At 43.3% G+C, this 26,052-nt stretch overlaps 1 protein-coding gene across 1 annotated transcript in view; it reads left to right on the top strand.

The window, feature by feature from the left end:
• Nucleotides 1–26,052, top strand: part of MAGI2 (membrane associated guanylate kinase, WW and PDZ domain containing 2) — a 959,850-nt gene that overhangs the window by 754,903 nt on the left and 178,895 nt on the right. Inside the window, exon 10 of the mRNA XM_015415060.1 lies at nt 1,753–2,388. Coding sequence (XP_015270546.1) covers nt 1,753–2,388 — 636 coding nt within the window. The remainder of the gene's footprint in view (nt 1–1,752; nt 2,389–26,052) is intronic.

Here is a 26,052-nt window from a genome sequence, read left to right as displayed (position 1 = left end):
TTCAGGGAAAGGAAAGTCTTTAAAATGCCAGATATTTGTTTATTTGACAGTAGCAAAATAAGACGGCTAGCACTGTGGAATTTAACTTTGGCTTTCTGTCCATATTAAATGGAGAAGGGTCTAGTAACCCCCCCCCCCCAGCACATTTATGCCCACTGGTTTCAGTGTGAGAATTAATAGCCTGTTTATAGTTCAGAAGAAATGCCTGCCAATTCCTAATAATGATTAGAGTACTAAGTGCAGAGAGGTGTGTGCGTGTGCATGCACTTGTGGTGGTGGTACTAAACAGTACTGACTACTGGTACCTTTTGTCAGGGCTCTCCCAAGTCTCAAAGGGGGAACTTGGTGGAAATTTGCACAACCTTATATATTACTGGCATCTTTTTGTTGACAAAAAAATACAGCTTAAGTGTATGCTTTATGTTTCTGTTGATTTCAACTGGAGAAAGTTACGTGCTCTAGGTTGTTTGTGCCCTGTCTCTGTCCAGGTTTGGTCTGGGCTGCTGGAATATGTCACCAGAGAGGGAAAACGGGCATTTCAGTTTGACTGTGTATGTGATGGAAGTGTGAAGTGTCAAATGTCCAGGCTGCTACAGTCAGGGGTCATTTCCTGCAGGAGTGGAGCTCCGGCAGTAAAGAGCCCAGGTGGCGGGCACATGCAACAAGCCCCACCCCCTGCTCCCAGACAGAGCAAGCAGCAGCCAGGTAAACTGCAGAGCCACCCCCCACCCCCTTGGCCCAAAACAGTCCAGTGGCACCTTTAAGACCAAGTTTTATTCCGGTACAAGCTCTCCCTCCTCTGCGAGGACAAATCTGCATGTTCCCCCTCCCCCCAATTGCTAGCAATCCAAAACAGTCCAGTGGTGCCTGAGCGGTGGGTGCTGCCTTCTGACACACTTCTGGTGATGTCAGGGTGTGTGGTCTATGCAAATAAGTTATGCTTATGAGTTATGCTAATGAGCTCCTGCACCTCTTTTTCCACGAAATGACCCCTGGCTACAGTTATTGTCAGAACAGCATGATATATGAGAATAAGTCTAATTTGTATATCCTGTGAACTTAATCTATAAGCATACGTCCTATCCTGATTCTGGCATGAGATGAACAAAACATAAAGCTGCTTTAGATTGAATCAGACGATTGTTCCCTCACAGTCAGTATTATCTACTCTCTGACAATGGCTCTTTAGGGTCTCAGGCAGAGGACTTTCACATCACCTGATTCTTTAACTGGCAATGCCAGGGTTTGAAACCAGGGCCTTCTGCATGCTAAGCAGATGCTCTACTGAGCCACAGACCTCTCAGCATTTTGACTAAAACGATGCAAATTTATAATGACACATAATATCACTTATACTGGGGGGGAAATAAATCTTGTTTCATAAGGCAAATCCAGATTTAGGTTTCAGATGAATGTAGAATTCAGATTTAAATTTCCATAAGAAACTTGGGATAAAGGGAGTACTTATATATGTGGTTATGGAGAAGCAAAGACTGTCAACCTATTAGAGATTAAAGGTCCCAGTGCCTTAATTTAGATATATTTCTTTTGAAAAAAGTGAAATGCCTCTTCATCTACAAAAGCTATTTTTGTTGGCAGCCATGCTACCTCAAATGGTAGAATCACTTTAAACTAATTTTATCAGTAGCCACTGGAGAAAGGCAATCTTTTCTGAAGATCCAAATTCATTCACTCTTGTAACACAAGCATAGTTGGAAGTTATCTCATGTCACTATTTTTTTTTCTTTCTAGGTGATGTCATTGTCTATATTAATGAAGTTTGTGTCCTTGGGCATACTCACGCAGATGTAGTCAAACTCTTCCAGTCTGTTCCTATTGGTCAGAGTGTCAACCTGGTGCTATGTCGTGGATACCCTCTGCCCTTTGATCCCGAAGATCCTGCCAACAGCATGGTGCCACCTCTTACAGTCATGGAAAGGCCTCCTGTAGTAGTCAACGGAAGACATAACTATGAAACTTATTTGGAATACATTTCTAGAACTTCTCAGTCTGTTCCAGATGTAACAGATCGGCCACCACATTCCTTGCACTCCATTCCAGCAGATAGTCAGCTTGATAGTACATTCCCACCACCTGTTCATGATGATAATGTATCCATGGCTTCTTCTGGGGCCACACAAGCTGAACTCATGACCTTAACCATTGTGAAAGGGGCCCAGGGCTTTGGCTTCACTATAGCAGACAGTCCCACAGGACAGAGGGTGAAGCAAATTCTAGACATTCAGGGATGCCCCGGTTTGTGTGAAGGTGACCTCATTGTTGAGATCAACCAGCAGAATGTACAGAACCTGAGCCATGCAGAAGTAGTGGATATACTTAAGGAATGTCCAGTTGGAAGTGAGACTTCTTTGATTATCCATAGAGGAGGTAAGTCTAGAAAGTCTGCACCATTACATTAATATGTCTGAAAGCATCTAAAATATGCTTGCTATATCACTATGTGCTGTTTGGAAGACTCTTCTAAGTCTGAAAAAGACAAAAATATAAAAGTGATGAGACATGTAGGCAAAATGTAATGTTTTACTGTCAAGCCCTTTATCACTTAACGTTTTGAGAAATTAACACCTACAAGTATTTTGTGCTTCTGTAGGAAAATCTTAAGTGTCACTAACTTCCTCAGACCCCATTTTGCATTACATTTGTATTTACTGATGTTGCAAGACTGACGGTGTTCCAGTATTTAATTATAACTTTCATATATAGCCATGGAAGTCTAAAAATCTATTCAAGAACAAGTTAATACAGATACAGGTTGCTAGTGTGATACATTCATACATTCAGATCTCCAGACATAAGAGTTGGTTGTCAGAATGATTTCAGGTTAGGAAAATACAATCTATCTGAGTTAGCCCAACTGTATCAAGAAATTTAATTACAGATTTGATCATTACCCCAATGGCATGAATTTGCTAACTTATATCTACTAGGCTTTTATGAGCAATTACTACAGGTTAGATTTGATGAAAAGTTACCTCATGGAAATGACTGAACGAATCCCAAACAAAGAAGAAAAGTAGTGATAAGTAACTCTAAGGAAAGACTATGTTTGTTGAAATTGTTAAGTGATAAGTTTTTTCCCAGCCCCTCTTAAGCAAACAATGTTAGGCTGCGATCAGACAGGCACTTTGGTCTGCGGTCATTGCTCCTCCCATCCTGAGTTAGAGTGTTCATTCAGACAGCAACCTCTGGCTCCCGTCTTGCAGCTGTCAGGCTCACATCCTTATCTCTGATTTTCCCGACCCTACAGAATGTCCAGTATTTGCTGAAACTACTGACATTATTGCAGATCTGTGGATATCTGGTCAATCTCCCATGCAATCAAGATGGCATGGAAGGGAACCGTCCCTTCTGTTTTTCACTCCGTTCGTGATATGCGCATAACCACATAAACGCCAACATGTATTATCAAATGTGAGGGTGCTCCTGTGCTTTATTTCTTTTTTGGGACCGTGAATGTGAGGGGGAGTATCCTGCAACTGTCACAGCACTAGCTGGGTGATTTTGTATTTTTATTGAGGTTTGATATTAGTGCAAATGGGCAGATATCTATGGCAGCTGTTTTTGAAAGCGGTGATTTTGGAAGCGGTGATTCCAGTTGGTGTTCCTGCACATGCACAAAAAAACCACGAGTTCAAGTGCCTATGTGCATGCATAAATACAGAACGTTAAAAAATCTGCCAATCATGCGCCTGGTGGTTGCCTGGATGCTCAACCACAGAGTCAGCATGTGGTGGGACAGGTAAGAGTGGAGCTGTCTGGCCGAACCATAGCCAAAAAAAAAATCTAGATCAAATTAGAGCCACAACAATAGCAGGATAAGCTGCCTGTCTGACCGCGGCCACAGTGTTGAGAATGTAAAGGTATGTGCCTAGTGTTTCATTTGTCAGGCAATGACTGCCATCTGTCTATTATAACATTTCATCCTGCCTTTCCTCTAAGGAGCCTGGGGAGCTCCCAGATCTCCCTTCCCAATTTTATCCTTCTGACCACCCTGTGAAATAGGTTATGTGAGAGGGAATGACTGCTCTAAGGCTGCTCAGTGAGAGACATAGAGCTCACTGGGCAGCCTTAGACTAGTCAGACATAGTCAGGATTTGAACCTGGGTCTCTCCATCCCAGTCATATACTAGTCAACATGATCCCTCCACAATTATGTAGAAAACAGCTTCATTTCATATGAGTGAAGCAGGATCCTTCCCTTCTTTATACCATCACTATGTCAAGCATGAGTGCTGGGCACTCTCCGATGCAGCTAAGCAATATACGTCAAACTATGGCCCTCATATGGTATGCAGCACCAGTTTTGCTTCTGCTGAGAGTAGTCTACATGCTGGGCAGGAGGATCATATACAAATATCCTTCCTGCATCCTAGGAAGGGATGGGCTTCCAGATGGTCATGGGTGAAATATGGAAGGGGCCCTGTTTGGGGAAGGGTGCCTGGTTGCCCTAGAATGCATCCATCATGGTAGCTTGGTTTGGTGTAGTGGTTAAGTGTGTGGACTCTAATCTGGGAGAACTGGGTTTGATTCCCCATTCCTCCACTTGCAGCTGCTGGATGACCTTGGGCAACCCATAGTTCTGTCAGAGCTGTTCTCTCAAGGACAGTTCTGGAAAGAGCTCTCTCAGCCCTGCCTACCTTACAGGGTGTCTGTTGTGGGGAGGAGAAGGGAAAGGAGTTTGTAAACTGCTCTGAGATTCCGAGTGAAGGGCGGGGTATAAATCCAATCTCCTCCTCCTCCTCCTCCTCCTCTTCTTCTTCTTCTTCTTCTTCTTCTGCTTTGTGAGGGAGAAAGGAAGCAAGGTTGCAACCTAGAGCTTAAAGAATGACTCACCTGGAAGAACAACCAACCCTGCAAAAGATTATAGTTGATTAAAATCAATGACAAACTTGATTTGGGGGTAGTAACAAAGAAAGCACAGATTAGTAATTTCTGAATAATAAAGTCCATAGACATTAGAGCAGTTTTTTGCCCAAAGTGAATTCTGGAGTAACATTTTATGAATGAGGGATGTTCTAATTATTCATGTAATCAGTGTTTCTGATTTTACAGCTGAACCTAATTGCCATTGCAATTAGTTATTAGTTACCATCAGTAGTGGATCACAATCCGACCCTATGTTTTGATTTTAAGGTAACACAATTAATTCACAAGTTGTGATGCAACACAGTCAGTTGGCATCCTGGAAGAATTGATTTGATGATGCTAGCATGGCTAGCCAATGGAAGCTAGTATCAATTTAATGTGGGAATTAACCCTGGATAAATTTTACCCAGCCCTTTGCACACATGGCGATTTAGAATTTTTGCACTGGTCCAATATTTCTGGGACATAAGATGACTTTTAATAGATGTGTGTAAATGGATAGAGATCCCAGTTTCTCTGGATAATTAAGTCTAGAATAAAAAGGCATGCTTTTGAGTATGTGAAAACAGAAACAAATACCAGAATTCGGTCATAAGGAGAGAGGATTGTATTCAGAGTATAATCAAAGAATGACAATGGAAATGAATAACTGTTTAATTCATTACTTAATTTAATTTTAATAATTAAAGGGTAAGATCTTAAAGGGGAGATATACATAGTAGAAGTAATTTCCTGTTTTCTAAATTGAAATTGTTTCTCCACCAACAAATGCTTTGGCTCTTGTCATATTTGAGGTCTCTGGCATTGATAACCAGCCACTGCAAACTTTAGCTAACCTTTCTCTGTTACTAAAATACTAAACCCACCCCCTACCCCAAGTGAAGCTACGTAATTACTGATATATAAAATATCAGTAAAATCATTGGTGCCGCATAACATTATTCTTTTGTGTTGGTTCATTTTTTTTCCATTCAGTGTGGAATGACCATAGCAAGTTGAGAGTTTCTTATTTTCCTGTCTTTCATGTCTCATTTTTCATAAGATGGAGTAGTGGTCTCTGCCGTCCTGAATTCCAGTATAGCTCTCTTAGCTGAATTGACTGTTGTAATTAAGGAAAGAATACATCACACCAGGTTTGTCCAGAGCTCCTTAGAGTGGCAAGACTGCCTCATTGTAACTGTGGCATTTGTGAATGGTATGGCATAGAAAACACAATCGCTGGAATGGTATGGAAATCTTGTATTGTCTGACGTGTGATCTGCTCCTTATCATAACTGGGTGTGGGGGAGCTGGGATTAGGTGTGAGTGAAGGGCATTACAGATAGAGCAGAGATTGCCTGATGAGTGGGGTTGCCAGATGGTTTCAACAAAAATACTGGACAGTGGACACCCTTGATCAGGGGTCATTTCGTAGAAAAAGAGCTAGGGGAACTCATTAGCATAACTCATTAGCATATGCCACACCCCCTGACATCACCGGAAGTGTGTCATAAGGCCACACACCCCGCCCCCAACGGTCCCGGCCGCCGCCACCGGCCTTGCAGCTCCACTGCCGAGCCCCATGAGGGGCCCGGCGGTGGACCTGCAAGGCCGGCGGGAGTGCAAGGAAGCCCCGCGAAGGCCCTCCCTGGCCCCAGGCAGGCAGGGGTGGGGAGAGGCAGGGAGGAAGCAACTTACCCTCCCACTTCTCCTGCCTCCTCCTGGCTGAATGAGGGCTGGAAGCGGGGCGGCTGGAAGCAGGGGGCGGGGCTTTATCATGTGCCCCGCCCCCGGTACCTCACCCGGGGGGACTGCATTCCCCCGCGATCCCCCCCGAAATGACCTCTGCCCTTGATAAAAGAAATGTGTCAGTCTCCTCCAATACACACACATACACATACACATGTAAACACACATGATAAAAAGAAAAGAATCCTGTCCTTTTAATAGCAGTTTATGTGTGGAAAGGGCTCATTGAAGCTTCTAATGGCGTAGATGTAAATAAGATCCCATTAAGCCTCTGATAAAGGGACAAGACAGTTTTCTCCAGGCAGTTAGCAACCCTAAACAGGATCTACCAAGTCCTAGTCTGATATGCTAAGCACTGCTATACCACACACACACACACACCTTTTAATACATTCAAATATAGAGATTTCTGGGTTTTAAATGGCTCTGTAATGTAGCAGCTGAGGACGCACTTAAAACAAAAGGCTGGTTGTGCACAGTCACATGTCTGAGCCTTTCTGTCCTGCAAGCATCACATTTAAATTACACCTAATATCTTACTTTCCTTTCTCCTAACAGCAAAACAAATCTAGTACAGTATGGTAGTTTAGAATCTAAGTTGTCAATCAAGAAGTTGCAATGGGGTGGGGTAGTAATACTAATGCATGTAAGGGTTTTGTAAGTATTCCATCAATAATGCATGTAATGTGCTTTGTACTTGTTTGACCATGTGAATGCTAAGGTGTTTATTATCCTTATTATCTTTATTATCATTATTATAGAGGAATAATTAGTATTGTCTTTATTAGAAAAAGTAATTAGATCGTTTGTTTATGAAACTGGCACAGTTCATTTTGCCTGATCGTGAGCACACATAGATGTACCTTATATACTTTCTTTCCCTGTGCTGGGGCATTAGAGATAACAGTTAACATGTAGGTGACAGTAACCCTACTAACAACCCTGTAATATTATTATTCAGCCTTTGCTGACAGGCTTCACTGTTGCAACTGGATGCTGATCAATCAAATGGCTTTATAAATATCCTTGCTTTGTTTTAATAGCTTTTTTACTTGTGCAAGCTCCTTTCCCCATAAAAATCCTCTTCAGTAAACAGCTTGGAGTACATTTCCTATCTCTTCCAGTTTTATAAAATTCAGCTACTGAAATTAGCATTGCAAAACTGCATTCAAAGTTCAGCTTGTCAAAGGCCAGCCCTTCTCCAGGACAGGGGCCACATGGGGAGCCTCTCCATTGAGAGGAGGCAGAAAGAGGAGGCACAGGCTGGCAGTGGATGGGTTGGTGGGCCCTGGCTGTCAGCCACTCAGAGCCTACCTTGCCAGAGGGCTCCACCAACATTGGGCCACCAGTACACCTGCTACCATTTCATACCCAACTGTTGCAAGAATGAACTCGACAGGCAAGACTCAGGGCTGGTAGGGGAGGTCGGTGTCATTCTGTCATTCACCCACTGCATTCAGCCAATCAGAGGTGATGGTGGAAGGGGGGGAAAGACAGGGACAGAGAATAGCTATTCCATCCTTGCATCATTGTCATAGAGTTAAGGGCCCCTATTCCTTAACCACAGAGTTACCCTTCACCATAGAGGTTTGTAAACCCTAGAGCACCCCATGACATCATTTCTGGTTTTCACTAGAAGTGGCAGCACACCAGCATGATGCCAGCACACCAGTCCCCACTCCCTAATAGTTCCCAAGCGTTGGCAAGCCTAATTATGTCATAAACTGATACAACTGCTAAAAAATGCAGTAAGACACAATACAGTAGAGACTGAAAGGACAATTGTTGTAGGTGGGAAGTTTCTGACCATTTAGTAATCCTGAAAGTTGTATGGTCCTCTGGAACAGCCACTCATCAGTGCAAGGAACAGCACTTAGAAGAGGAGCTGGGAAACCCAAATACATATATAGAAATCTTGCTTATACCTATGGGTATTTTGGATTCAGCCACCTTGGAGAACTATAGAAAATAAAGCAATATATCTATGAGTAATTTCTAAAAAAAATCATATTAATCTGGTAATCAGAGGTTTAGTTGGTACAATCGAAATGGCACATCAAAAATTGAGCAGTAAATGGATCTGTGCAGAGTTTGGCATGTAAAATTGGAGTGTGGTTGCTCCCAGTTTCCAAGTTAATCCACACCTGTTACACCTTCGTAAGTTTCAACACATTTCCAGTAGTGCAGTGAATTTGAGCTGAGTTGCAAGTTTTATGTGTACTGAAGCTGTATTATCACTGCTTTAGCACGTGCTGACCTTTGTACAGATCATCTCAACCCTACATTCTCAGTTTACCAATTTAGAGATATGAATCAGCTCTGGGAAGAGGCTGCCTAGACCATATCCTACTTTCTTTGCTACTTTTCTCCTTCACATTTTGCTCCCTACTGATTGTTCTTGCTCTCTGTTCTTGTTTTTGACATCCAGATCCATGAACATTTCTTTCCTTGGTAACAAGGCATGCCTTATTGACATCCCTCAGTTTATCCCTAAATCTCTAGTTAATCTTTTCCAGGATTAAATGTTAAGAAGGCACCAATGAATGCTCACATTCCCACTCTTCTTTGCAAGACTTTGCATCTTGGGATTTTATCAGCATTTCAGTAAACTCAGCATGAAACATATTATGCTTTCATACAATATTTTGTTTGCTTGCTTATTTATTTATTTTTGCAATATTGATGCAGCATTTGTACCAATCACTCCAAAAAGTCTGGTTAGTGGAAATGTTTCCAGAGAAGTCTTATTTTGGAAATACTATCTTGTCAACTGCCTTCAATATATAGCAACAAATACAGACATATGGGGAGATATATGCATATATTTCCTATATATTCAAATCTGAGCACCTTAAAATTTGCATTAATCTTCTCCATATATTTTGTCTGTGACTAGCAGTAGAATGTGCAATTGCCTTCATATTTTCAAATTAGAACTAGGAAAACATCGTAACGAGGCTGCTTATTTTGTTAAGACACAAGTATGGATAGTAGTTAGTAGGCATTAAAGTTATGTGAATTTCATTCAAATAGTAGCAAGAAGAAAATATCTCTTATTAATATTTCTGGGAATATGTACTTGGTTATAATATTACTGTTGTGTTAGCAATGCAATTTTCTTATATATTTCATGAAGAGCTTTAATATTAGGGGGGTGGGTTGCAATTTATAATTGGTACTATTGGTAGAACTGCCTCCAAACATATGTTTAGGAATTGTGTGCTAAACTTGAGTGATGATTGTGTTAATAAATTAAAGGGCATGCTATCAGGGGAGATGTGCCTAAGTTAAATGGCATTAGCATTAATGAGAATTGCATTGTACACAGAAGAGAAAACACATCTCTGACTAATGCTTTTTATTAAAGGGAAATATTCATTTATGCGTATGCATGTGTTTGCGCTATTGTGACATAAAACATGGGAATTACGTGTTAAATATTCCATATGCAACTTAGGCAATATTCTCGTGTTTTAATTCTGGTTGTTATTATAATACTGTCTAGAATAGCTGGAGAACAACTGTTGAACATATATTTCCATGTGAATAAGCAGAACCGTTTATTTATGCAGAGAGCACTTCCTTATGCTGGAATTGTGGGCAGAAGGGAAGAAGTGCTTGTGGATAGCACTCTATGGTGCACTGAGTTTCAGTGGGGGGAAAATGACATCTTTTGATGGCATCTGCAAGCATTATGGAAAGTCACTGGTGGAAGGCTTATTGGAGAAGGAGACAGGCACTTGCTCAAAGAAAACAGGACTGCTGTTGAATTTTTTTGACCTGAAACAACTCACTCAATAGTCAACTCAAATCCCATCAATTTGTCCACTAGTGGAGGCCTCTTCCTCTGGCAGAAGAAGCCTTCCCCTGATGCAGGACACTCTTCTGAGTATCTTACAGCAAAGGAAAGATCCTCCTACCAAAGGATAGTGCCTCCATTAGCAGAATAACATTATGGAATCCAGCCTACAGTCTTTCATGTCCGATGAACATGGACAAGAGAGTACTTATGGGTGCAATGTTACCAGAGCCACCTGACTCTGATGACTAACATTCTATGCTTGTGTATGTTATTAGTGTGTATCTGGCCCATAGCCATGGGGGGGGGGCTGAACACAGGCAACACCCCACCCCGAATGTGCTGTGCCCATCAGGTGCTTCTTTATGGCCCCACTCACCCAGTGCCCACGAACCCTAAAAAGGGATATGGTGGGCACTCTATCTCCCCAGTGGCCTTGGTGGCAGGCTCCAGCCCCTCGCCTCTTTCTCCTCTGCCCAGGGGGCCTCTGCCTGCTCCCTTGCCTTCACTGCCTTCCCAGCTCATTCTTGTCACTCGGCCAGCCCAATGGCCTCAGTGTTTCCCTCAGGTGGTGGAGGAGAAAGAGGCAAGGAGCTGGACCCTACTGCCAAGGTCACTGGAGGGAGGGAGGGAGGGAGGGAGAGAGAGAGAGCATATGCGCCATGCATCTTGAAGATGATGGCAGGGATGTTGCAGCTGTTGGCAGCGGGGCAGCTGAGGCAACTGCTTGAGGGGGCATGTCACGCATCCTCCAGATCCTTGCCTCTTTTTCCTCCACTGCCTGAGGGAAGCACCAGGGACACAGGGCTGGCCAAGTGACGAGGATGAGCCAGGAAGGCAGCAAAGGTAAGGGAGAGTGGTGGGGTATGGAAGGATCTAAACTAAAAAGCTAAAGAATTCATTTTTAAAAAATCCTAAATGCTTCAAGAACTGGCTGCAGCTCAAAGCAATGGTGCCACTGCCTTCCTTCTTCCTGCCAGGTCCCAATGTTTTATTTAAAACCACTGTGCTAAACTGCCCTGTTAACAAAAAAAAATCTGGCCATGGTACTGGGGTGTATATAAGGTTCACCTAAATGTATGGATTGTCTTTTCTCTTACTGGTGTGATATGTATAATGTTCTTATTAATTTCACTGTTTGACTTCCCAAGGATTTGTTTCAGTACATTGTATAGATGACATGATTTGTAACTCCAGTGCAATGCTTTTCTGAAATAACAGAAATAAAAGAAGATAATATTCTGTGAACTCAGTGCTATCATTATTGTGATAGAGATATTAGATGTAGGGATAAAACACTCGATTGAGTTCCGTTTTGTAAGACAAAAAACACCAAAATATTCTCCTTCGTGCCTGTTGTGTAGATACTAGAAGCTGTGCCAGGTGTAGAGAATGATTCATGCTGAGCCAACAGCAGGAGGTACAGCCAGGAAAATCACATTGCAACCAATTATTAGGATTTGCAAGAGTGTAGAGTTGCACTGACATTGGATCATATGGTGGCCAAAAGGCCAGTACAGGTGATCATAAGAAAGGCATGCTGAGTTGTGTCTCTGCCATGCTCATATATCACTGCTTTATACCTCCAGTGGTGACGCTGACACACACTTCAGCAATACAACACCTTTTGTCAGTATTATTGTACAGTGACAAATTGTGGTGTCACACAAGCACAGTAATTCTTATACCCGTAACATTCCACTTAGGTAATGCAAATGATATCCTTATTAAAGTTAATGCAGTTCAACACAGGAAGTTATATTTGGACAACAACATGCCACGTATCCATTTTAATGATGGTTCCTTTTGGATAAGGGTGTGGGTTTGGTTCTCTTTAATAACAAAGGTAATTCAGAGAATGTTTCTAGTTATGAGCCTCCCAGCTCTGGGTCTTTCCCCCCAACTGCTGGCCTCACCCATACTATCCAACTGTCGGGAGGGAAACCACCCAAATGTCTGGCTTTCCAGCGTACAATTTTTACTAAATGCTATTCACAAGAAATAGCTTAGCCATCTTTGGAAAGAAACAACACAGTTCCATGCTCAATTTTCCATAGTACAGTCCCATATTTATCCTTCCCAAAGCTCACAAACATACCTAACAATCCTAAATGTACATTTTGAAGCCCTTCTTGAAAGAACAGTAAATCACCACTAGAATAAGATAATAAGGGATAGAGTGAATTACAGGGGCATATAGGTGGATAATAGGTAGTGCATAATTTTTTAAAAAAATCAGAGAACGGCCAAGGTGTTTTGTAAACCCCCCCCCCCTTAGGTAACTCTTCTGGGTCCATGCTACCATCAGTTGGTGCCTCAAGGACCTTGGATTGGATCCAGCCACTGCCACCGCAGGTCAAAGGGGAAGATACCAGTCATTTGTGCTGGTGAAGGCTGGGAGCCACCCATGTCTCTGTGGTGTATCAGCGCTCTCCTAATAGCGCTGCCCGAAGCCAGTCACAGGACTGGTGCTGGTTCAGAAGACTTCATGTATGTCTTCTAACTAATCCTTGCAAGAGCTCTGTCAGATAAGCCAATGTGGTAGTTTGTCTAAGGATCTAGTGGATTCCTCCCACCTGAGATGAAATTTGAACTGAAGACTTTCTGGCTCATGGCTACAGTTTCCCCTCACACACATGCACACACTCTACCAACTCATTGTGGATCTATTATTACATTCTGTCTATTTCATATTTCTTTCAGTTTACTTGGAAGGAGCTCAGGGCAACAAATATGGCTTTCTCCTCCCCATTACATAAATGTCTGATCCATAGTTTGTCTGTTTTATGAGGAAGAGGAAACTCCTTTTGAAATTCCACATTGCCTTTAGTTTATCCAGACAAGGAGGATATTTATGTTTATATAATGGTGTTACTATGTGAATTTTACTTCCATATTTTGACATTTTTCTTCTGTTCAAAAATAAAATAATTCCCTTCTCAGTGCTGGAGCAAGTAGAGGGATTTTAGACATATATATGTATATTTGAAAATTCCTATGCATGAAGTTTCAATATGGAGAGAAATCAAAGATTCCGTGTAGAAGTCTTAAAGTACAGCATTTTGTCATTTTCTTTGGGGCTAGAAATAATTTACATTTCAGCATTCCTACCAGAACAATCTGCATATGTCTAGGGAAAATAAAGCAGTGCCATTTCTTTTTAAGAAAGAAAGTAGTTTATGTTAAATAATTCATCTGGGATTAGTTATCCTCAGGGGAGGAAAGTTTGCAGATTTATGTGTGTGTGTGTTTTAAACTGCAAACATTACAAAGTTATAAAGCCTTCATTTTTCCTGATGTCCTTGTAAAATTCCTCTGATTCAATCAAACAGTTTTCATTTAGCCTTCAGAAACTAAATGTCCAATGAAGTCAAGCTGGAAAAAGTAACCACTGCTCTGGTACTGTTTACTATGCTAAATCAGGAATGGGGAAATCTATTAGTAGATCTCAAGCTGGGTCACCTTCTGCCCTCTGATCAATCAACAGTAGAAGGCAGGGGCCTCCTTGCCCCTCTGGAAGGAGGGGGAGACAGCAACTAGCGGCCAATGCTATGCGTCTTGTCATGGCACAGCATAGAGCTGGCAGAATAAAAGCAAGGCTTCACCCCTGCGCATCCTCTTTTGTATCATGCTTGAGATCGGGAGAGACCTCTGAGTGGCGAAGAGGGTGCGCGATCTACCTCATGTTCAGCATAGCTGGGAGCATCAGAGGCATCAGGTGACTGCAGAAGTGGAGGTTCTGTGGCAACAGTGGCTTCAGCAGCATCAGAGAAGCAGCATTCAGGTGGCTTTCCACCCAACAGTCGGATAGTATGGATGAGGCCAGCAGTTGGGGGGAAGGACCCAGAACTGGGAGGCTGGGGTGGGGCTGGGGTGGACCTCTTTCTCCAACCAGCTGGCTGTGGGGGTGGGCCTTAGCCGTAGTGGCCTCTTGAGTGGTCGTTTGTTTGGCTGTGGTCTTGCTCTTTGTGGTTTGGAGCATGAGGCCTAAGGCCCAGTGTGGGTCTTTCTTCTTGTTCTTCGCTCCCCACTTCACTGACTGACTGAGACCTTAGGCTGACAAGACCTGTTTTTTAATAAGGGCGAGAGCCAGGCTGGGCTGGGCACTCAATAAACAGCTTTTCTGGGAGGTGCCTGATTAGGGAATCAAGGCAGGTTAGTTGCATGGCACTGAGGAAAGGCCAGGGGCACTTAAAGGGCAAGCAGCCCACCCCCAAGCTGGCACCTAAGCGTGTGGTGCCAGCCATCTCCTCATATGAGGAAGTGGAGGACCCAGGGAAGCAGGCTATACTGGATAAGCTTGGAGGCATAGAGAGAAGGATGGGTGGGCCCCCTCTTCTGTCCAGGGCTGGGGGTGGGCCCAAGCAGACTAGGTTGGCTGCTTCTAAGTCATTCCAGAATCAGGTGCTGGGATGCTTATCTGTTCTTGAGAGCAGGTGTGGTGAGTCATCCACAGCGGTAGACAAGAGAGCAAATGTGGCAAAACAGGATGAAAGGCAGTACCTGGAGGATGCAAGACAAGGATGGTATTCTGAGGCTGGCCAGGTGACGGTGGGAGAGACTTCCTCAGTGCCTGAAGGTAAGGTGGAACAATCACAGGCAGGCTGGCCTGCCTGGCCTTGGGGACCCTGGAGTCAGTTGGCTGCCTCCAGATTCTCAGCACAAGCACAGCCAGCAGATGCAACATGTACATATATGCCCATGTACCTGGCAGGTTGGATGTGAGGGGTGGGTCAGGTTGCCCCTCAGGTAGTTTTGGGGGTGTGGGGCCATCTCCCCCAGCACTACCACTGAGCAATTGGACAGGTTGTGGTAGCTATGTGGGGGATGGCATATGATACAGTACCAGCAAATGCCTTGCCATTTGGGGACCAAGCTGTGCCTCTGGGTGACCACCTGTCTTCTGCTACCAGGGATAAGATTATTAGTGGCAAGTACGTGGATATATTTAGTCTATTATTCAGAGAACCTGAGAAGAACGATAAGGAGGATCTGAAAGAATGTGATAAGGAGAGACTTAAATGATGTAGAGTGGATAGGACCTGGGCCAACTGGTACCCCAGTTTTTTTTATTTATGTGGGGGTGATTGTTAGGTTCCACCCCCAACAGGCCTTGTCCATGCTCCAGTACATGGACATTATTTGCCGTGGTTACAGGGACTTTGTGGGACCAGCTTGGCTGCAATATGACAAAGAATTTTGCATGCACACAGCCATGAATCTGGCCTTGTAGTGGGACCAGATCCATCCACAGTTGTGGATGTAGGTCATGTCCCCAGGTCCTCCTATATGCAGTGACCAATCTGACAGTGGGCATTTAGTGCAGTGCCTCCAGAGCAATGCGAGTATCTGTGTTCAGGCAGGGCAGGCGGTTCAATGATGCCCATTTTGCTGGGAGTTTATCTCCCAAGGATCCTGTAGTAGGAAGCCCTGTCACTTTAGGCACGAGTGTCCCCTATGTACGGGTCCTCACGGGTTCTCAGCATGCCCAAGGGCCAGAGGTAAGCTGGAAGCCAAGGACTTTAAAGGTGGCAAATGGCAAGGGGGTGGCTGCACTGGCCACCCCGATAAAAAGGCACAGCCCAATTAACTTACAGGAGCTGGAACGTTGGTTGAGGTATTATCCTAAGTTGCAGGATTGTTTGTGTTTGTTAGATGGTTTTACTTTTGGTTTTAGGATCCGTCATCAAGGTGAGAGGTGATTGTTCTTAGCTTGGCATTGCTCAGGTGTTATTTGGCAGTGAGGGACAGTGAAGAATAGATTCTGTTCTGCCATAGTGATGGCACACCTTTTACCAAATTCGAATTTTGGTCGGTCACAAAGAAGGCTTTGGAGATGTTAGGTCTGGGCCAATTCCAATTTTAAACACATTGCTTTTGTATCGGAGCAGCTTCTGCTGCTGCAGTGATGGGGTATCAGGTTGCTGACATTCAGAGGTTAGGCCAATGGAGATCACACTGTTATAGGTCCTATGTTCAGAAATTAAACATTGCCTGAAAGTTTATTTTTTACATTGGTTAATCAAGTTCTCATTTTAGGTGCTGATGGCCACCATGGGAAAAGAAGAGTTACCATCTGCGGCCATAGCATGGTTTTTAGGGCTGCACACCAGGTCTGGAGGATGCCTGTTGGTTCTCAGTTGGGCCTGAGTGAGTGGGTCTTTGTGGAATGGTTGGGCCAGAGAGGCATGAGATGGCCTGGCCTCATTCCACTGTTATTTGAGGGGAGAGAGGGTCCTCTGCCTCACATTTTAGTCATTTACCTAATAGGAAATGACCTTGGGCCCTGGTTATACAAAGGCCGACCTTGCAGTGATCAAGAGCAGGTGGCCCAATGTGCAAATAGTCTGGTCTGTGGTGTTACCTCGCTGTGTGTGGTGGAGCTTTGGGGACCCTAGATGCCTTGATCGAACCTGGCATAAGGCAAACAGGGAAATGAAGACCACCATGGCGGGTGGATTGGGGCAATAGCCTTTGGGTTTTGCAGCCTGGGGCTGGGAATGGGAACTGCCTTTGGCACTGCCCTGGCTTGGCTGCTCCCTGCAAGCTTTGGGGATGGTGCTGCATGGTAGCTGCCAGTTTGCCAGGCTGCCAGTCGCGAGCCAGGTGAATGTCTTAGCCAGGTGCCTCACCCAATGGAGGGCAAGGAGGTTGTCTAGGGTGACACCTGCCTTGCCTGTTCTGCACCCGCTTTCTTCCCTTGCCTTACTAATTGTAAATAATTAATAAAGTGGCTCTTGTTTGAATCCAGTATTGGTGTCTGTCTCTTTCTTCCAACTGGATGGGGCAATAGATCTCGTAAACCTCAGGAGCCTTAGGGAGTTCTATCCCTATAACACTTTGCAGGGAGAGAACTCCACTGAATAGACCTCTGTATGATTCTTAGTAGACCTGTTTAGGGTTGATCTCTTCATTATTCAGTGCACCTTCTTCCTATCATTTCCAGTAACTGCAGCCGTTCCTCTAAAGGAAAAGTGTAAAAAAGAACAGTGACACAAACCTCTTTTGCTTGAAAAATCACCAATAAGATGGGTAAATTTGCTAACCTGTCAGTTCAGTGTTCCCTGCCTGTAAAATGGTAATATTAACTGGCTACTGTGAGCAGTTCTTTCGGCAGCATGTTTGGGGGGTGGGGGTGGAATCCCTGGTATGTTAAGTCTCAGAGCTGGATTTTCACTTCTATATGGAGATACCCAATATGTGGTTTATGTGGTGCAGTGGGTAATTCTGAATGCCTCTGCCCTCTTGGGCAGCCATGTTGTAATTGGCTCCACTATCACCATCCCCAAGGGTGGTGCCGGGTAGATCATTTCAGATGGGTAGCTGAGTTGGTGTGCTGTAGAAAGATTAGAGTCCAGTAGCACCTTAAAGATCAACAAGATTTCTGGGGGTATTGACTTCTGAGAGTCAAAGCTCTGGTATCTGACAAAGGGAGCTTTGACTCTCAAAAGCTTATACTCTGGAAAGTTGTTGGTCTTTAAAGTGCTACTGGGCTTGAGTCTGGCTCCAGGTGAAGAGCTCAGAAACTCTGACCCCCCCCCCTCCATAAAGTCCTGGTTTGTCCACCTATGACCTGAGTTTAGCAAATGGAAAGTTCAGCTGTCAGCCTAGAAGGGGGGGGAAACTGTGGAAAGGGGGACGTTCTGCAGCAACAGAACACCCTTCTCCCTTCTCAATATTAAAACTAGGGGCTTTTTTTTTACTTTTTAATTTTGAAAAAAAATTGCATTTGTGCGTGTGTGTGTGCGCGCGCATGCGTGCCCATGCCTGGAAATCATGGTGACCTCTGGTGACTTCTAGTGGGGCATGGAGGATGTTCAGAGAAGTGGCTTGATAGCCTGCCTCTGCCTCCTGGCCCTGGTATTCTTTGGAGGTCTCCCATCAAAATACTTGCCAGGGTTGGCCCTGCTTAGTTTCCGAGATTTGACGAGATTGGGTTTGCCTGGGCTATCCAGGTCAGGACTTATTTTAGAAATGTTTCAGAGTAACAATATAAACAATGCATAATATGATGCAACATTTGCATAGCTTAAAGAACAATAAAGCAGAGAATACAGGAGCAGTAACGTACAGTATACATCCTTAGTCCTATAATAATGTTAATATTCTATATTTTGTGGGAATCTTCTTAAATTGTACATTGCCCTCAATAAATTCAAAGAAAGGAAACCAGCATTTTAAGAAGTCTGAGTGATAGTCCAGATTCTCTGAATTATTTATTTGGTCATAAATTTTCTTCATCATGAGGAATTCCTATATTTTACACCACCATTGATTTAAGGTAGGTAGTTTATTGTTCTTCCATAGTTTAGCTAATAGCACTATAGCAACTGTTAACAATAATGAAATGAGTTCAATGTTCAATTTAGGTATATTTAAAGCATCCCATAGATTTGGGATTTAGTGGAGTTGAGTATCAGGGATATTCCTGATCATTCTCAAAAAAAAAAAAAACCCTCCAGAATTTTTGGACCTTAGGGCATTCCCAAATACAATGGGAAAAGGAGCCAATTTGCCCACAGTTCTTCCAACAGTGAGGGTCAGTCTTTGAATCTACACAGTGAAGTTTTAAAGGGGTCAAGTATAGTGTTCCCTCTAAGCTCCACAGTGTTGTGAGCAAAAATTCTACCTCATGAGTGAAAAAAACTAGTAGCATTAAAGTTGTGAGCGAGTCTACATTTGACTATTAATTAGTTTCTTAGAAGATTATTTCCATAACCTTGTAAGAAAGAATGAGTTCTTTTAAACTATATTTTAACAATAATTTAAACATTATAAGAGAAAACAGAATCAAGTCAAATTTCATTACAGAAAATATTGTCCTCTATGGGGATAGACCAGGCTTCCGAAGAACAGGTCTACCTGCCCCTTTCCACTATATTGGTAGATCTGGCCTCTGGAGAACAGGCCTACCCACCCTTTTCCACTATATTGGTACCTTGAACCATCATCCTGCACTGAGCCTTAGAAAACATACCAGCACGGAGAATCTGGTCGTTGCGGGAGTGTGGGTATTCTTGTAGTCTACTTCGGGGGGTTTAGTGAAATATGACAAATTTACAGGCCAAGTATAACAGAGGTGGAACAATCACTGTCAGAACCCTGCCTAACCTAACAAACAGGAGGATGCTTAAATGTTATCAACCTGCCCAAACTACTTATTTATTCAAATATTTATATCCCACTTTTACTGTGACTCAAGGCATCTTACATATCATACTGAAAAGCATAAGGGTGTGCAAAAAACCCTCTATTTTTCATGTTTCACTATAGCCTATGGGAACCATTATAGTCAATGGTCCCCATAGGCTATAATGGAGAATTGATCTGGGGGTATCTGGGGTATCTGTTTTTTGAGGTAGCAGCACCAAATTCTATGGGCCTCAGAATGAGGTGTCCCCATCCAATGAAGGGAAGAATGCTCCTGATCTGGGAGCTAAATTGCCTTATCAGCTAGCTAATATGTTGTGCATCAATGCCTTCCAAGTGCAGCTTAGAGGGAACACTGGTCAAGTACCATCTAGACAATATTTTAAAACATTGGAGCTTCATAGAGGTAGCCCTTGTGAAAATAGCATTGAAAGACCAGATTTTCACTAGTTGAAGGTCGGTTATGATAGTTTTACAGTCTTTGTTCTACTTAGTCAGATAGGGAAGTGTTTTCTTCCATTGATATTGAATTAGCAATTTATATATAATTGAGATTAGTCTTTTATTGTTTTTATTTTATTTGATTTTTTTCAAAGACTGTGAGGTCTCTGCTGAGGCACTTTATAAGGTCAGGATTATTCATTAGGTGCTGAATTTGTAAATATTTATACCAATGCCTTCAGCTTCTACTTGAGGTTTTTTTCAAACACATGACCTTTAGACATAATATCAATAAACCTTGTAATATTGTTTTTTCTCCACTCTTGAAATGCATTAGGCGATAGACCTGGAATAAACTATTTCCGACCTAAGAATGCAAGACAGGAGGTATTTTTGGAGCAAGGAATTCCCTGTTTTGTTCCAAATAAACAGGGTAGAATTTAGGGAGGGATTTTGTTTAATGGAAGCTGGTCTTTCTTCTGGTTCATGCCATAGTACCTCTTCCATGAGGGCAGAACTTGTGAAGGTGTTTACCCAGATTTTCAGCTCAAAACAATCAGTATATGCTAAGATGTTTTTTAATTGAGCAGATTCATAATATGTTAAGAAAGAAGGTAAGGCATAGCCCCCTAATTTGGGTGGACGAATTAACACCTGTTGACTAACGCTAGGTTTTTAATTATCTCAGATAAACTTATTTATATTGCATTGCCATAAGCAACTGGCAAGATGATAAGACACAGTGGTCAACTCACAAAAAATTCAAAAATATATACTGTGTGCAATTCTATAATGATTAGAGCATCTTCAATGGTGAGACTTAATAGGTATCTTGCTTCAACGCTGTCAAGGTTTATTTTTCTCCAGGGAGCTAGATAGCTGTGGGCTGATTCTCAGTTCCATTAGAAGATCTAGATGAAGAGATTCAAGAAGCTCTTTGCCTTCCTCCAGATTCATCGCCTTTATGTGTAAGGAATCCTTTGATTCTTGCCTCTTTCCAAATTTGCTCTTTTGTACGATGGCAGAGGAAAGTAACTGTGATGTCATGGGGAAACTGGTTGGGCTTGCAAGGAGGACCGTAGGAGTTTTCAATGATTGATTGATTGATTGATTAGTATTTTACCCCGCCCTCCCCGCGAGCGGGCTCAGGGCGGCTTACAAGAGGGCAACAATGCCCACATATAAAACCAGATTAAAGCAGAATAAAATCATCGAATCACAAAAGTAAGGTGCTCCATAAAGAACAAGATGGTTTTCCAACAGGAAGTGCCGGATCTTTCATTGGAGGTAGATAGTTTCCTGTAGCTGGTACGCAGCCAGTCCACCGGTACCCACCCAGCGTGGTATCATGGCAGATCTTCAAGGGCCGTTCTCTTACCCAGTTGTTACCCACACCGTTGGTGGTGGTGGTAGTGGCGGCTCCTACGTAAAAGCCTGGTGGAAGAGCTCCATCTTGCATGCCCTGTAGATTGTGGCCATCCCCTCTTCCAAATTCAGGATATTAGCCAGTGAGGAAACAAAAAAAATATTTAAGTCCTTTGGACCTTCATCTTTTTTTCCAAACCAGTGGAATTTGAGGTTATTCTTATGGGTTTTGTTTCCCAAGATTTCAAGGCTTGCTTACAGAGCTTCTTTAAAAAAAAAAAGTTTAATCTCCTCTTGTAAAGTGAGCCCCAGCTCCATAGATGTTTCTGCGGTTACACTGACTGATTGTAAAGTATCCTTGATTTCTTTTAGTTGTATATTGATTGGATTGAAAAGTTGGGCAATTTTGTCTAGAATATTGTCTTTAAGCATTTCCAAGTCTCTCTTGTGAACTGATCATCTTTGCTTTCCTTGTTCTGCTTTATGACCACCATTTTGTCATCTCTGTTTTTGGGGCTCTAGCTGATTTTGCCTTCACCAGTTGGAAATAGTTTTTGAGAGTAGAAGGTTCACTGGGGGGGTTGCCTTGCCCACTCCTGATTTCCCCATCTCCCGAAGATTTTTGCCACCTCTAGTGCTTAATTGGATGTCTTTTTTTGTGGTCAGGAACTTGAGTCTTCATTCAGTCCACCCAGTCATGTTGCACGATGTCACTTCCCCTACCAATATTGAAACAGGGACAGCCCCACTACAAGTACTTCCTGTTATAGATTATGTTGAGATTGAGGTATTCCATAGCTGGTATTTATATGTAACAACAAGTCAACTGCCATTGCAAGAAGTAGTGTACAGATTTAGATGTCCTTGACTCAGGGAGAAGGATTAGAAAGGGAGAAATGTATGAAATTTTGCTGTTAGCGCGGTACATACAAAGACAGAGAAAGAGAAGGGCTCCCCATTTCTGCTCCTCTGATCTGCTATTTTCAGTCTCAAAGAGCTTTACTAATGTGCAGGCCAGGGTTCATAAGAGATCTTTGTACTCATCTCTTCTTGACGGTACTTAGTTCCTCATATGAGCTCTGCCCCATCTTTCCTTGCTCAGTCCTGTTTCCAGAACATTTTTAGTAGGGTTTTCTAGGTGTATTGTTGTGTGACATCTTTTCAGGTCAAGGTTGTCCAGTCGATCATTCTAGTGGGAGACATCCCACCAGCAAACCTCCCTATTTTAGGTGCAGGACCTTACTTTGCATTGCTGTGATCCTGAATCAATTCAGTAGTGGAATCTGAGTCCCAGCATTGCTTGCATAATTCTAAATTAAAGTCTGTTCTTGAATGTTCAAACCTGTCCCAAAACCATGTCTTTTCTTGAGTTCTGAAACAACTTATATTTGACCTTTCCTGGCATAAGAGCCAGTGTGATATTGGATGGTCATATCATTGGATAAGAACTGGGGAGACATAGTTTCAGGTGCCCAGTATACCATAAAGCTTGTAAGGTGACCTTGGGCCAGTCATACTCTCTCTATTTATCCCACTTTTACAGAGTTTGTGTGAGAATAAAATGGAGAATGGTGCTCTGATGAAGGGTGGACTAAAAATGTAACAGATAGATAGATATCCTGATATCTGTTGTTGTCTGCCAGTCCTGACCCTTGAGTATACATCTTCTGTAGAGGTGTTAGTTCTGGGGGGAATCACTTGACATTGAGTTTGTATTTAATTTTTATTTAATGTTTACTTTTTTGCACAGTCAATTATGTAGACGTGGTTTAATTTCTATCGCTTTATTATATCCTCAGGGTGTTCAAGTCTATTTTGGATCTAGGAAAGAGGCACTTAAAATACTGATTTCCTCTGCTTAGTTTTCCTTATTCTAGTTACTTAGTTCTGTGCTATGGGAACCTCCTATTATGGCTGTTTTGCTATCACAGTTATGTATATGAATGACCCCACTTCCTAGAGACTTTCCACTCTTTTCCACCTAGCTAGAGTTATTACCCACCAGTTTTCTGTCAGAACTCCTGTGGTTTTAAGAGCTGGAAACAAGCAGAAATTAAATAGATGCTGTTTTCCCCTTTGCTGAAATATAATGCCAGGAAAGCTGATTGGTTATGGTCAAGAGTGTGTGCGTGTGTGTGTTCCCTGGAAGGCAGGGGATGTTTGTATTATTAAGTGTTGTAATGTCCTTCTACCTGTTACCCCACTGTTACCCATCAAGGATTGATGTTCCGTTTGTGTCTGGCAAGGTTCTTCCTGGTTGTCGAAATGGCAATATGTTAAATAGTAAAACCTTTTTCTTTAGTCTGATTAAAGCTCCTGGACTAAAAGTCCTGAGCAGTCAAAACCCCATCTGTTAAGTAGCATCATGTGGACACAACACTAAACCAATGAAAAAATCTTGCAACAGCAAGGGTAAGGTTGGGGAATATGTCAGATAAAAGGAGTAAAACTAGCTTGTGACGAGACTAAGATGAAAAATTAGGTACTGTGTTAAAAACCTTTTTCTAAGGCTAATATAAAGAAGATATTGGTATTAACGTATCAATTTTCCCCTGAGAATGATCACAAAGGTGGTCTGAGTAAGGAATCTTTCTTAATGATCCCTTCATAACAGGAGTGGACTGTGCATTCAATCAAGATAAGAAGAAAGCTCTAAAACAATTTGGGAGAGTTAGATAAAAAGCATAGGAAGGCAGCAATTTTGGTGGAGAAATACCAAAAAATACAGAAAAGCAAACCCTTCGGGCAAGAGACCATATGTGCAAGTAATTCTTCTTTATATAGGACTTAACAACTGTGGGTTCCAGGCCCTGGATAATGTCAGGGTTTAGTCCAATAAAAGAGAGTTTTGTGTCAAGAACCTTGAACCAAGAGGATTTATGAGAATCTGCTTTTAATAAAGATAGGTATCCAGAGTTACTATAGAGCACTTTGAGGTACAAATTGAAGGCCAGTTGCCAAGCTTTAGCTGCCAAGGATAGTTGACCCAATTCTGCTCCAGCTACACATTTTGATGTGTTGGTCAACTTATGAAGGAAGTGAAGTAGAGGAAGGTCTGAGGATTCTTTGACTGATTGGATCCATACGGCTGCCTCATAAAGCAGAATAGGGACAATGTTCATATTGAAAACTTGAATTGCCTTGGGTATATATCATTCTCTGCCCTACTCTTAGCCATGAGAACGGAACTATAAGTGTTGCCAGGATGATTGAATGAGTGGATGTATGTGGATGTTTGCGTGAATGTGGGTAGCCTGTGAGCACTGCTAGGAGAGTGGGTGATAGACTGGATGCAGTCTTGTTGTGCATGTTAGCGCAAGGGGTTAGGCCCCGTGTTGTTTTATAAGGCAGTGAGTGCTTGTACAGTAAGGCTTGTTGTATTGCACACGAGGGGAGGTAGGAAGTGAGCTGGGAGGACTGCTGTCCAGCTGCGCAGACGGTCAGGTGCTGTGGCGTAGATCGTCCAGTGGCAGCAATGTCCATACAGCAGATTCCGGTGCTCTTTGGGAGGGGGAAGTATAGCGGTGGGTCCAGGCCATGGAGAAATGGAAGGGTGCGGAGAACCATAAGGGCTCGGCATCCTTCCAGCCTGAGACCCATCCCGAAGGATGGTGGCAGTGGGGCTCGGATTAAGAACCCCCCTCCGACATTGGGGCTGTGCAATGCCAGGTCCATCAATAATAAGACCATGGTCCTTCGGGACTTCATTATAGAACAACAGGCGGACCTGGCTTGCGTGACCGAGACCTGGGTGCGGTGTGGGGAGACCGTAGCTCTCTCCCAGCTTGCCCCGCCCAGTTACTCGGTCCTACACCAATCACGGAATAGGGGGCGGGGGGAGGAGTGGCGATATTTGTGCGAGAGGCTTACTCCTTCAGGGCGCTGCCGGCTGCGGAGATCGCGGGCACAGAATGTGTCGGCCTGGTGCTGGAGGCTGAGGAGAGTTTGGCAATCTGGCTGGTGTACCGACCGCCTAACGCACCGGCCAGCAGTCTGCCGTCCCTACTGGAGGCCGTAGCAGGCTGGGCGTTGGAGCATCCTCGGCTCTTAGTCCTGGGTGACTTCAATGTCCATGCTGATGACGCGGCCTCGAGTCGGGCTATGGACCTGGTGGTGTCCATGGCGTCGCTGGGACTCTCCCAATTAATATCGGGCCCCACGCATCAGGCCGGTGTTGGATCCCCAAGCATCGAGAATAAATCCACGTTTTCAAGAAAAGCAAAATTTATTTCAAAGCGTTGAAGACATACTCAAACACGTTCTTTGTTAGAACTGGGGATACACAGGTAGGGCGAGTATAATAAAGGAAATTCAAACAGATACATATCCAATGAATAATATTCCCGCTGGCGGGCTAATGAAACGGTTGCGCGCCCAGTCCATGGGAACCAGGCAGAACATCAGACAAAACACAGGTGCAGTTCTCATGAGATAGCAGTAGGCAAGCATTACAGCATCTTCTCCCCCACACATCCACCAGTAGTTATCTTATGCATTCCAGCACAGAAGCAGGATAGTAGAAACAAACCGGGTGCAACAGGGTAAAGATATGTACACAGAGGTCACAGAAAACAGAATGGCAGCTTGCTGACATACTGCCCCCCTTAAAATACATCTAAAACACACCTCCCGGGTCGGGCGGGAGATCTCCCGGGCTGGGCGGGAGACCTCCCGGTTTGTCC

The sequence above is a fragment of the Gekko japonicus genome, unplaced genomic scaffold (assembly GCF_001447785.1).
Source record: "Gekko japonicus isolate JY-2015 unplaced genomic scaffold, Gekko_japonicus_V1.1 scaffold5, whole genome shotgun sequence".
Taxonomy (NCBI): Eukaryota; Metazoa; Chordata; class Lepidosauria; order Squamata; family Gekkonidae; genus Gekko; species Gekko japonicus.
Note: the sequence above shows the minus strand (reverse complement) of the source record. Positions and strands in the feature narration are given on the sequence as shown.